At 35.1% G+C, this 13,496-nt stretch overlaps 1 protein-coding gene across 1 annotated transcript; it reads left to right on the plus strand.

Moving 5' to 3' along the window:
* Nucleotides 1–3,813: 3,813 nt before the first annotated feature.
* On the plus strand, nt 3,814–12,001 carry LOC127904395 (zinc finger CCCH domain-containing protein 41-like). Its single transcript, XM_052447691.1, has 5 exons — nt 3,814–4,096; nt 6,974–7,868; nt 8,901–10,121; nt 10,554–10,901; nt 11,114–12,001. The coding sequence occupies exons 2-5, from the start codon at nt 7,092–7,094 to the stop codon at nt 11,681–11,683; spliced, it is 2,916 nt and encodes a 971-aa protein (XP_052303651.1). The 5' UTR covers nt 3,814–4,096; nt 6,974–7,091; the 3' UTR covers nt 11,684–12,001.
* Nucleotides 12,002–13,496: the final 1,495 nt, after the last annotated feature.

A 13,496-nucleotide genomic window follows, 5' to 3' on the forward strand; every position in this document is an offset into this window, starting at 1 on the left:
CCTAGTACTATACTCATGGAGATTGACAATTTCCTATGCAAGAACACATCATAAAACTCCATATATGTTTTCTTTCATTATGAAATGGTGTTCCTCACTTCTCAAATGGCATTCTCCTAATGCATTGTATATGTGGCTTGGTATAAATATTCATAGGGTAATAGTCTTACCTTTAACAAATGCCATTACTATCTTTAAATTAGTCTTGATTGGTCACTTAGATCTAGAACAAATTAAATATCTACATACTAAATAAAGAAGAAAAGGCTCATTTTCTATCTAGAAGGGAAAATTTCTTTCTTTCTTCTCCATCTTTAACAAAATACTATATTTAAAAAACCCTACCCATATGTCTTCAAATTGACCCGTGACCATTTATGTAGAGGCATAAAGCTTTTCACCTTCTAGGTATAAGCCTCATATTAAAGCCAAATCATATAGGTTGATAGTTTAGATCCTGTACTTGAATATAAAATTGTTTTTTGACTTTTACTAAAAGAGAGATAAGGCTGCTAGTAGTTTTATAATAGGTTTGATGGTAATCCTAGATAGTTGGATTGCATTAAACATCCTCTAAACTTTCCATTCTCCATTAAAATGTTATTGTGTTTTATCCAACCACTTGATATAATCTGTAGTGAGAACTTTAAGCGATGTTAGGATGAACTTCTTTTATATGTTAATGTTCACATGATCATCCTAGAATGGAAGTCTTTCTCTCTCTCTACATCTAAGATGAACATATTATCTTCTTCTTATGGATTTATTCTAAGCATGGACTAAGATATTATTCAATCATGTTTTCTAGAGCATTCATGATGATAGACCAATGTGCATTAAGGACATAATCTGTGTAGTTCTAAACATAGGTAATGAGATAAGGTTTTTATTGTGTAGAGCTTGAAGATGTTATTTTTATGTTTGAATAGAGAAGTTTAGCAAGATAACTTATAGAAAAAGAAAACTCTAGCAAGATAACTTATGGATATTACTGATTGATACAAACACATAGGATTAATGCAAATAATAGAGCACAAATTGCACTAGGAATAAGATTTTACAATCCTTATCAACTATAGATAATTTGTATTAGATTAAGAATTGATGTTTACATGAAATTTGATCTCTGTAACAATATAAATATGCCATCCACCAACTTGAAATGATGCCCCATCACTATATATATAATTTATTTTTAATTTATTCATAGTTTTCAGCTATTTATTACTTTCTTTTGCTTACAGTGAATGATTGGTTGAGACAACCGATCTTTCTTTTATTTGCAAGTTTTCTTTTATTTTTTTTCTTTTCTTTTATGCTTTTCTTTGACTTTACCTTTCTTTTCTTCTTAATAAGTTAAAGTCAAATTAAGAACTCCATATTATGTTAGATTAGTGAGGCTATTATATATCTCAATTAGAATTAAGTTTCTAATTATAGTTTTTCTTTATTGAAAGGAAAAAAAAAAACACGAACAAGTAGTATATTGATCAAATAATTAACGATAGATTAATAGGTTGACAATGATCAAGCATAAGACTATTTGTCAAATTAACACACACCAACATTTCAAATGATGAAAGCATAATCCTCCATAAAATAGTAGAAGAAAAAACAACATGCTAAGATAAGAGAAAGTAACAAATCGAGAGGAGAGAGTAGTATCTTCATAAATAAAGATGTTTGTGTTTTTTTTTTGTTGATGGAAAAAAGAGAGATGATGAGAGGTTTGGGTAATTGGTTGTGTCGATAAAGGAAACTTTATAAATATAAATAAAATTTGTATCGAGTAGAGTAGTATTCATTATCCATCCAAATCCCAATTTTATTTTTTTTAAGGTTTTAACAGCGTGCTTTTTAAAATGCTTTTCACTTAAAAATGTAATAAAATAATGTTTTTATTTTATTTTTTAAAAATTATTTTTAATATCAACGCATCAAAATGATAGAAAAACACCAAAAATATATTAATTTGAAGCAAAGAAAAAAATAAAAAATTTTAAATTTTTTTCAAAAATATTTTTAAAACACAAAAACAAACAGAACTTAAACTGACCTTCAACCATAAGTATTCATAGCAGTGTTTTAAGACCCGGACCGGCCCGACGGGTTGACCCGGGACCCGGCCGACCCGGGCCTGGGACCAGTCCGGGTGAAGGCAAAAACCCACTCGGGAATTGACCCGGCGAAACCCGGTCGACCCGGTCAAACCCCGGGTGAGACCCGGTCAATTTTTTTTTTATTGCAAGTCATTAAACGACGTCGTTTTTATCATTCTAAAATGCCAAAACGCTGAAGACAGTGTGAAGAAGAACGAAGCAAAATCATTTACAATTGGCAAACCTAATTTACTCACTCTGTGAAACCCAGCTGCCCAGCTGATGAGCAGAGGACGTCCCTGCGGATTCTGCCTATTGATTGATGAGGAGCTGAGGTCATCTTTGAATCTCCTTTTGAAACGCAACGTTTTTTCGTTCTCTCACATCTCTTATCTAGTCACCTTCCCGCCGCTTCCTGCCTCTGCCTCTTCTCTTCCTTTGACGGTTTGACCACTGCGTCTCGGCCTATTGCACCGGCTGCCTCTTCCGGTCAGTATTTCAAGTTTTCAACTACTATTTCTTTCATTCTTTTTGTCTCTGTTAGACTGTTAGACTTGGGACTTTTGAAGCATAAATAATTGTGGTTAAAGCTTGAATGTTGATCTGTTAGGTTTAGTTTTTGTCCACGATTTTTAGCTTGAATGAGGTTGATAGTGAACACCCAAATAGGTTTAGTTTTCGTTGCTTTTTTGTCAAAAAGTTTAGAAGCAGTTTACTCTGGCTCTTTTGTGGGTAAGAAAGAGGAGCTTGGCATGCTAATTATGATCTGTTTCTTTTATATTGTTGACCCAACATTTTGTTAATTATTGATCTGTTTCTTTTATTTTGGTTGATCAAAATTTTGTTGATCCAGGCTCGGGGGAATATTTATTGACCCAGCATTTTTGTCAAAATTTTGTGGATTCTATTTCTCTGCGTAATATTTTGGTTGGTGATTCATCGGGGGAATATTTATTTATAATATTTATTTATTAATTGTGTTTGAAATGTAGATGTCATAAATGTTAATGATATTGAAGATGATTGTGACGATGAAGTTTCAAAGGAGCATGCTGATGATTTATTAGGTGTTGACGAGATTGGCTCAATTTCATCGACATTTGATCCAAATTTTGCTTCTATGGACACAGAAGAACTTAATGTGTTCATTCAACAAAAGTGAATGTGTTGTTTATTTAGAATTTATGTGGTTGGATGTTTTGTTTTAAATATTTTAGAATTTATATTTTGTTTGTGTTTTGAATATTGAATTAAATTTATGTTGTTGGTTTATAATTTAAATTTGATTTATGTAAGTGTTGCATTGTAACTAGTTATGTGTTTTTTTTATAGGTTTTTGTTTTTGGGTTGACCCGGGTCAACCCGGGTCAACCCATCTGACCAGTGACCCGATCACTTGACCGGGTCGATGACCGGGTCGGGTTTCAAAACTATGATTCATAGAATATCCAACTAATTTGAATTGCGTTTGGGTGAATATTCATTAATTTCATCCCTGTAAAACAACTGATAATTAAAAAAATGGAACATGAAAGAAGAAAAAGAATACAAGAAGTGTAGGGGCCAATTCACAAATTACAAACCATCATGAGAAAGCACATAATTTTTTCAAGTTTGATGGGACCAAAACATAATTCCACCTTCTTGTTTCGTCCTCGCATCATTTTCTAAATTCCTTTTAGGTACATAATATCAATACTATCATCTCTCTATTAGATAAAAAAAAAAAAAAAAATCTTGTTTGATTTTCTTTCTCTTGTTCGATTCTCTCTCTCTCACACACAGCTTCAACCAACAAAAAAAACTCACTTCTGCTCTTGGTCATCACTCAATTACGATCCTGCCCCTCCGCTCTCCAACTTCCCCCTCTTTCCGAAATGCCCTTCCATGGCCGCGTTATGACCTTCTTTCCTCTATAACACGACAAGATGGAATCGGTGGTTTCTAATCTCTGAAACGGTTTTCGTTTCTTCGCTCAATTTCTTCTAGAAGATTCTGTAAGACAATATTCTTAACGCCTTTTATTTGATTTGATTTGATTTGAATATTTATTTATTTCTAATTGCTGTTGGTTTATTGTGACTGCATGCTATCTCTATTTCATAATTGTGAAAATTAATATAATTCTTCAGAATTTTTTTTTTAATTTTTTTTAATGGTACGAGTGCATACGTTTTTTTGGGTGAATTACGTTATTTATTTTTAAGAAAATTGTCAATTTCTTTTATTGAGGCATCACTTTTTGTTTTGTCCTGGATAATGTTTCCCTTTTTTTTCCATAAATGTAGTGTTTTTGAGTATGTTTAGCTTGATGTTAGTCTATGAATTTAATTTATTTCAGTAATTAGAGACCATATTTTAACCTCACCATGTAGTATTTAGAAGTGCTGTGCAGTTTTTATGCTTCTGGTGTGAATTAATCTGGCGTGTACTATGAAGAGCTTTTGCGTGTTTATGTCTGGCTTAAATAGCTCTTTTTAGTATATGCACAACCATGTTTTGGTGTCGATTCGTAGTAGTTCAGTAGTTTGATCTATGAGAAGGAGTATCTGATGATCCTGTCTGATCAAACATAATAACTGTCTGTTTTTAACATTAGCTACACAATAAAAACTGTTTTATAGGCTTTTTTCTTGTCGTGTATTAGTATTTCAGCACTTCGTTATTAGGCATTTGAATATAGTAGTTTTTTCTGTACTCTTCATCATGTTCATTGGCAAAAGCTTGAGGGTCAGTTGTTTGGATGTCTGGAGAAGCACACTGTTAATAAAAGATTCTTCTAATGCATGTGTAATGGTCCACACAGTAAGAATGAAGGGGTTCTAACTACAATGTTATCGTGTGCCCTTAGGGAACTTTTAAAAAACCTAAAGACACTTTTAGAAAAGCCTTTTTCTCATCTATCTATGAACACACACACACATCCATATATATCAATTGTTCAAATAGAAGCACAAATGAGATGGATTCTAGAAAAAAAAAGGGAGTTTTGGGGTTAATGAGAGTGGTATAAAATTAAAATGAGTTGTATATCAATCTTGTTTCCTGGAAATGTTAGATTTTTTAAAGTCACTTCTGTGCAACCTAGCAAAGTTTTGGGTTGAATAGTTCTTCATTAGGTTATTTTGTGAAGCAACCTGCTTGTGGATATTATGTAAATCAAATGGAAAGTTGTTAGCCATCCAGTGTCTTTTTAAGGTTCTAATCCAAGTTATTTGGTAATTTGTACTACATTTTCTGGGCTCCGTGGCAACAGAATTTGCAATGCTTCTTCTTTTCCCAAGTTTGGCATTTAGGATTCTTAAGCTATTGATGTGTTTATATGTTATATGATTAGTTTCTTGGGGTGAAATATATAGGTTATAGGGAAAAGCTCATTCATGCATCATGTTGTTTGAAACAGGTATCCATTTTGAAGATTGGCCTGTTTTGTGATGCCTATTTTATTGTTGCATTCTAGCACAGGAGGCTCCAAGGGCCTAACTGTTTTTTCTTTCTTTCTGCTTTCACTAAATGCTGCCTTTTGATTTTGCTTAGTTTTCTTCTTCATCTCACTAGTGCAACTCGAGGTACCAATTACTTCGCACTATAATTGAGATAAAATGTAGTAAAAGGCTTGCATGTAGGGAAAAATAATTTGGCCTTTGCTAGAAAATTGGAAAGTAGAAGCTGTGTAGTTAATCCCATATAGGACTTCTTGCTTTAGTTGCATTAACTGTTGATCTTAATGTAGATCTGTAACTAAATCACTGGTAGCAGTGAAATTTTAACTCTTAGCATAAGCTGTCAGATTATGGGAATCTGTTGCATGTCTTATAAGAGACATAATCCCAAAATAATCGCTGATGCCTCTATTCAATCTTTATGTGTGCCACTGGTGGTGTCACACCCATTTAAGCTCAATTGTTTACTTGAAGCTGAAGGATAACATTTAAGGCTGGATGATCACTTATTAAAGAAGAGTTATTTTTTGTTTGAGTTTTGTGCCGGTGCACCTTCAATTTTGTGAAGATATGTATTGACAATTGTTTTACATATGTGAAAGCATGGTATTCTAAGTTGTTGATGTGATAGAAAACTTCTACCTATTTTCTTTCTAGACTTTTTTGATGGGTGATATTTTTTATCTTTTTATTGACGGTAATCACAGACTTCATGGATTTTTCTTTATCATATCATTTGTGATCATACTTCTTGTTGTTCTGATAAGGAAAAATAAGGTAAAGATTTCCTTGTTCAATCAAATTGGCTAGTAGCGCACCTAATTTCCTATAGGTGAGCTTCATCTTGAGTGTGACAATGAGGCTTACCCAACTGCATTTTGCTCTGCTTAGTAGCTTTGAGATTCCTAAATTAATCGAGGAGAATAGAAGTGATAGATTATATTAGAAGGGAAATGGTTTGACTCATCAAGTTATTATATGTTGCTATGCACTGGAATTTTTCATGGTGGTAGTCTCACTAATTATTCAAGACTTCCTATGCCGGGAGATTTTGGCATATTATGACTCAAGGAGCTTAACCCCTTTATGAAATGAAACCCCAGCTTCCATAGATCCTTAGCAGAAAAAAATCAATTAGAAATAGTGAAATTTATGTTGGAAGTAGCTTCTGAACCTCTGGAACCCAGACTTTAGTAACCTTGTTTTCCCCCTCATAATAAGATTTGTTGAAAAAGATACTGTTGACTAATTTGATTCCTGTCAAACAACTTATTGGATAGGAGCCTTATGAATACAGGTTACTGCTTAACTCACACAAACACATTGATGTAAATGAGAATTACAACTGCTAATCTTTGTTTCTTTCTACGGTAGGGTTCATCTGTGTTTCTTTTTCATTCTTGTTGTTGCTTACCTCTTTCCTGATTCCAGGTTGCCAATCAGTTGTTGAAGAAATCCCAGCAATCAAACTGTTTTGATTGCTACATCTAGAGAGAGTTTGGGAATTTGATGCCACAAAACAACCATCTACTTTTCATAAGTGTTGTAAATGGAGCTGAAAGTTTCGCCACTAAAGACAGGTGGTCTTTCTCCTGCTGAATGCATTAGTGATCCTGAGGAGAAGGAAGTCAGTGATGAGGAAGATGATGATCGCAACCATAAGCATCGTAGACGAGAGACGCGTTCTCAATCTTTGGAGAGAGATTCTCTGGAACCAGTTTCTACAAGGCCATACAGGAAGCATAACAAACACTTTGAAAATGGGCATCCTTTCCGGGAAAATGAATCTCAAGCTCGTGAAACCTGGAAAAATTATAACTCTGTTTCTCTTGAGAAGGACTATGCCACAAAGTTTGAAAGAATACGACCTGACCTAATGTCATTACCCCGAATGCCTGTGGATTTGAATCAAAGAATCCGGTTAAACCAAACATTTTCTGGAGATCCTGGTCCTAGCAGGGGAAGAGGAAGGGAGTATGGTTCTTGGAGCCAACGTGATTCTAGGTTCAGCTCAGTTGGCATTGCTTCTCAAATGGCTCACCTGGGGCCAAGCCTCTTTGCCGGGAGGGGGTTGGCAAATGTTTCAAATGTGCAGAGTGCATCCTGGAATGCTTTTGGTTTAATGCCAAGAATGTCAAATGGTGGCCTGGATACAATCCATCCCATTGGGTTGCAAGGAACACTCAGACCAGCAGTAAATTCTTCATTGAACATGGGCATTCCTCACCAGAGGTGTAGAGATTTTGAGGAGCGCGGATTTTGTTTAAGAGGGGACATGTGTCCATTGGAGCATGGTGTCAATCGCATCGTGGTTGAAGATGTTCAAGTATGTCTTTTGAATATGTATATTATGTTACTGATCATGGATATCCATTTCTTATCTGACTTAGCATCCGAGGCAGGAAGAGACGAATCCATGCCCTAAATTGTTCTGGTTGTATGTTGCCATCATTTTGTGTTTTTTGATTAACTGCCTCTCATTTGTGTTTGCAACTGTTGAAATATCTCTGACCTTGATTTCCAAGATCTAAGAAATGCTGATTGCAGAGTTTAATGTGACTTGACATCTATTATTATGGATGAAACCATAGAATAAGTCATGCTTTTTTTATTTTTTTTATTTTTAACCTGGACTATTTCGTTTCTAACATTCACAAGATGCTTGGTTGCTGGAAAACCTGAATGTATGACTCCTCTGAATACCTGATTCAGATTGTTTTATTAATTAATGTGTTGTGTGTGTTTTTGTTACAATTTGTTTTGCCCATCAATGACTCTTTTTTAAGTTCATTTAACACATTCATGTGTCTTGTCTTATGACAAATTTATCATTCATTTCTGTGTGTGACATCTACCAACTATTTATAGCTTGTCTAGTTATTTTTAGCCATCTAACTTAGAGAAGCCTTAGATGTGGGAGCAGAGCTACACTTTTAGGCCACCAAGATCCTCTTGCACATGAATCAATTTTGTTGTAGCCTTCAAATGTGCTGAAACAATGGAGTTGGCATTAATTTCTTTGCACTTCATGGTCAGTCAGTAATTGTATTTGACCTTTTCTTTTTTTTACCTATGCTAGATGATCAAAGCATTCAGTGAAGTGGTCGGAAGAGGAATCATATTTTAATGTTTTTTTATTACCTAATTATTCCATTATAGATTGTTTACACAAACTCAAGGGAAGAGACTCAAAATAAGAAAAAGCTCAGAACTTCCTGGCAGAATTACATGCTGGGATCACTCCTGGGATTTGATATTGCATTTACTGATACTATTTGATGAATTGTGTTTTTATTGTCATGATTATTGGGGTTATTTTTAATTTGCCACAAGTAATTTATTCTTTCACCACTTGCAGAGCCTTTCACAGTTTAATCTCCCTGTTTCACTTCCACGTGCCCAACTACCTGGAACAACTTCTGGACTGGGGGCTGTGCCAACAGTTGGTGCCCCTCCAGCCACATTGATGAATAGCAAAGGAATGCATGGAAAAAGTAACAAGCCTGGAATAGTTGATGATGGCTTGGGTCTGAACGGTGCGTATACTGGTTCTGTTAGTGTGAGTGGAGGAGACTTGTATGACCCAGATCAGCCCCTGTGGAATGACAATGGTCCCGAAACTTCTAGTACACTCTTAGCACCACATTCACCTAAATTTGATGAAACTGAATCCATGATAAGTGTGGATCCTTCTGATCACAATCATGCCAGGTTACGTGATGGTGCTGATAATGAATGCCCAATTAGAAGCACTGGGATTGCTGTGGGTTTTCAAGGCATGAATTCTTCTGTTTGGGGTAGAATTGGGTCTTTGAACAATAGATTAGATGTGAAAGAGAAAATCGATTCCACAGCAAGTATGTCAAGTTATATGGAGAGTGAATCCAAGGAAGATCAGGGTGCATTAGACAATGTTCATGGTACTTCCCATCAAGGAAAGTGCACTAATTTTGACGATTGTGGCACAAAAACCATGGATTCACCTGCCAAGATACATAGCGATACCATGCGTCACACGCGGAAACTATCTCAAAAGGCACTGCGAACACTATTTGTGAATGGCATTCCGCATAAAAGCAACAAAAGAGACGCTCTACTTTCTCATTTTCAAAAATTTGGAGAGGTTATTGACATTTATATTCCATTGAACAGTGAGCGAGCATTTATTCAGTTTTCTAAAAGGGAAGAGGCAGAAGCTGCTCTAAGGGCACCTGATGCTGTAATGGGCAATCGTTTTATCAGACTGTGGTGGGCTAATCGTGATAGCATACCTGATGATGCTACTTCCCGGGGTGTTCCTGCTACTTCAGGTCTACCCCACCTGTCTATTGGTAACGGTGGAAAGGATAATCTTCAGTTGGCTATTTCAAAGACTACTGTAGTCCCTACCTCTGATACTTCTATGCCTGCCACTGACCACCCTAAGGTCGACATCACAAATGGTCCAGAGGTTTCTCCTCCTATGCAGAAGAAGCTAGAGAATTTAGAACAATTGAAGGAGGAACTTCGCAAGAAACAGGAGCTGCTGGATCAGAAGCGAAATGACTTTCGGCGTCAGTTGCACAAACTTGAGAAACAAGTAATGCCAACATGACTTCTGAATATTGTTTACCAAGCATATATGATCATATAGAGTCAAAATTAGGCTACTACTTTTGGAGCCAAAATTCTATAATGCATGTGTATGTGGTGGCACTGAAACTCACCTTTTGAATCCTGAATATGGAGCAAAGCATGGATGACACTTGCGTGCATCTTAGATCATTTAGAGTCTGTTTATTAATCTTGAGCCTGTGAGGCAGTCCTGGTTTGCATCAGTTGTTGTTTATGGAACTATGCTGGGAGCAGTGAGAGAAATAATTATGTAGAGAATGCATGCCTTTTTCACAAGTAAACAGATTCATGATAGGTGTAGTTATCTTTTCAGCGCACATGCATACACACAACCAATATAACATATGAAGCTGACTGTACGCCTCTATCTCTTGCTCTCAAATTTTGCGCTTTGCAGGCTACAGGAGTCAAGGGTGAGGTAGCAACGGAGCCTGCTTCTAAGAGACAAAAAACTGGAATAGCATCTGATGTTGCCAAAGCTGCTACTACGAGGTCTGCTGATCCAGGTGCCGGTGTCGCATCACCACATGGTGGGATAGTGGATAAGAACAAAAGAATGGAGAATATTGTGTCTTCTAGTACCAAAACAAGTACAGTGATGGCTCTGCAGGAGTCTGCTGGCTCAAAGCAATCAATTCATCCATTAGCACCTGTTGGGCCTCCTTTTTTGATGAATAAATACAAGTTGGACAACCGACCCACAGCGTTTAAAATTATTTCACCTTTACCAGCTGGTTTGGCAAATGTCTCTCCCTCCCTCCCTCCCTCTCTCTCTCTTTATATATATATATCCTTTGTGTGTGTGTTGCCACCAGCCCATGTATAATAGTGTAATAGTAGTGGATGCATATCTTTTCTTGTTGTTTGTCTCGTGTTCCTTCTCAGTCATGTCATGATAAAATGCTTAAGGTTCCATGTGGGAATAACAGGGTAAACTGATGTATTGTTGCCTTGCAGGTTGCTGCTTTGAAGGAACACTTCTCATCATATGGTTATCTTTCTTCCGTGGAACTAGAAGATGAGCCTGGTGATTATGATGGTGATGGCAATGGTGATGGATCAGATACAGTAAAAAGTTGTTCAGCTCGTGTGACTTTCGCAACTCGCAGATCTGCTGAGAGAGCATTCCTTAATGGTAAATGTTGGCAAGGCAAGAATTTGAAGTTTGAGTGGCTGATGACTAGCACTTCTAGCATTGGAGAAAACTCATCTGCTCCCAAGTGTCTTGTACATGCTGATGTACAGCCTGTTAAAAATCTAGCTCGTTTGGATTCCCAGGAAGTTTCTGCATCAGGAAATGGAGAACCTGAAAACCCAGAGAGAAATAATGGTGCTGGCCCAACAGAGTTGGATAAAGCTTCGCAGTGCTGTTCAGCCTCAATTTCAGGTGAGGTAGAGTCACCAAAATGTGAGCCTAGTCCAAAGTCAATATCTCCTGAGAAAGAGTCAACAGAAACGGACCCTAGTCAAACTGCAATGTCAGAGAAAGAGACCCCCGAAGGCATTTTCTGTTTGACGATGGGTTGATCGACAGACTTGTACAGTGAGGTAAAATGCTAAATCTTTTGGACCCTAGTTTTCAGGAGTCTCCCTGACATTTTGATATCTCCATAGTGTTATTTCATGCATGGGACCTGTAAAAAAAAAAGAAAAAAGAAAAAAAAAAGAAGGGAATTTTGAGATTTTTTATGCCACCTTGGATAGTGGTTGTCTAATCGTTAACTGGCAAATTATGTTGTCTTTTAGCTTAGAATGCTTAGGACTAAGGGATTAAATCAAAACTTCTGTTTGGAATTAATTAAATGCTTACGCAAATGATATTGGGGATCACATTCCCATTCAGTTGGGATCTGTTGCTCTTGGAATTTTTTCTGTGATTGTTTCTGAAATGGAGGACGGCACCGATTCTTTTGAGAAATTCATTTCTTCCTGTTTTCTACGGGAAAGGCACTTATTTTATTAGCCTTTTCTTTTCTTTTCGAAAGACTAGTAGAACTATAATATAAGACGCTCATACGAGCTCTTCAGTGCATTTAAACTGGCCAAAATTCAGTTTGGTCCTTTAATTATAAAATTGTGTACTTGCATTCTTAGTTAATCAAACTGGAAAAAACAAGTGGATATTCCTAATAGTAAAGTTATATCAACAAATAATAGTCATAACTAGTTATTTGGCTCTTGATTTGTTGTGTGTTAGATATATTTTTTTCTACAAAAAATTTGCATAAGCATGTTTTTTTTAATGCTTTTTGTAGTTAAAAGAATTCCAAGTGAAAATAAAAAAGTTCATGGATATATGTAATTAAATAAATAGAGAACTGTGTTAATAAATAAAAAAAGTCATAAACAATAATTTAAAATAAAACTTGAAAAAATAAGAGATAAATATAGATCAACATATCTAATCTTGCAAGATAGAGTATTTATTTGATTGTGTTTGCTAAATTTATTTATTAAAATAATTTTTTATTCAATCAAACGATAATAGAAATAGATATACATATTAAATTGATTGAATAAAATAGAAGGAAAAAAAAAAACTATGCAAGGCTGCACATATTAAAAAAGTGCAATTATGCAAAAAAAAAAAAGTTTAAGGACCAAATAAAAAAAAGAAAAATTTCGAACAATAAATTCATAATAAAATGTGAGAGTGAACAGTGTGGTGTATACACATTAAAATAGCCATGTCTTTTTTATTTTTAGTAATATTTCTTGTATTTCATCCAAATTTGAATACACCATAATAAAATATAAATTTACTAATTGAAGTATTAAATAAAATTGTTAGTTTAAAAATAGCAAGTGTGAAACAAGGGTATTCTTGAGCTGGCTTTTGTGTTTGCCAAGATTAAAAGACTGTTTGGTATTATAATAGTTTCTGTTTTTTATCCAACCACAAAAAAAAAAAGTTGTTTGGTTAGTCAAATAGCTTCTGCCTTTTGTACTAAGCTCACATATAATTGCGTTTTAAATCTTAGTTTTGTAGAAGCTAAAATAGTTTGCTTTTCATTCATGAAAACTTGCTTTTTATTTATTTTGCATGCAAATATTCATCTTACAACAATTTCAACCAAACATATTTTAAATCTATTTTTTTAAAACCATAACTAAAAGAGTTTTTCTTAAATCTATTTTTTTTTTAATACCAAACACATTAAATCTACCATTTTAAAGGTTAGGTTAGTTATAGATCACATCTAATGGACTACAATTGTCAAACTTTCACTAATAGCTCGTGTTTAGTGATACTTAGGCCCCATTTGTTTACTGGAAAATAATTTTTTTTTCAAAAGTGAATTCTGGAAAAGTGAATTATTTTTCGATGTTTGGTAGTGTA

Source organism: Populus trichocarpa, chromosome 1, assembly GCF_000002775.5.
Source record: "Populus trichocarpa isolate Nisqually-1 chromosome 1, P.trichocarpa_v4.1, whole genome shotgun sequence".
NCBI classification, from domain to species: domain Eukaryota; kingdom Viridiplantae; phylum Streptophyta; class Magnoliopsida; order Malpighiales; family Salicaceae; genus Populus; species Populus trichocarpa.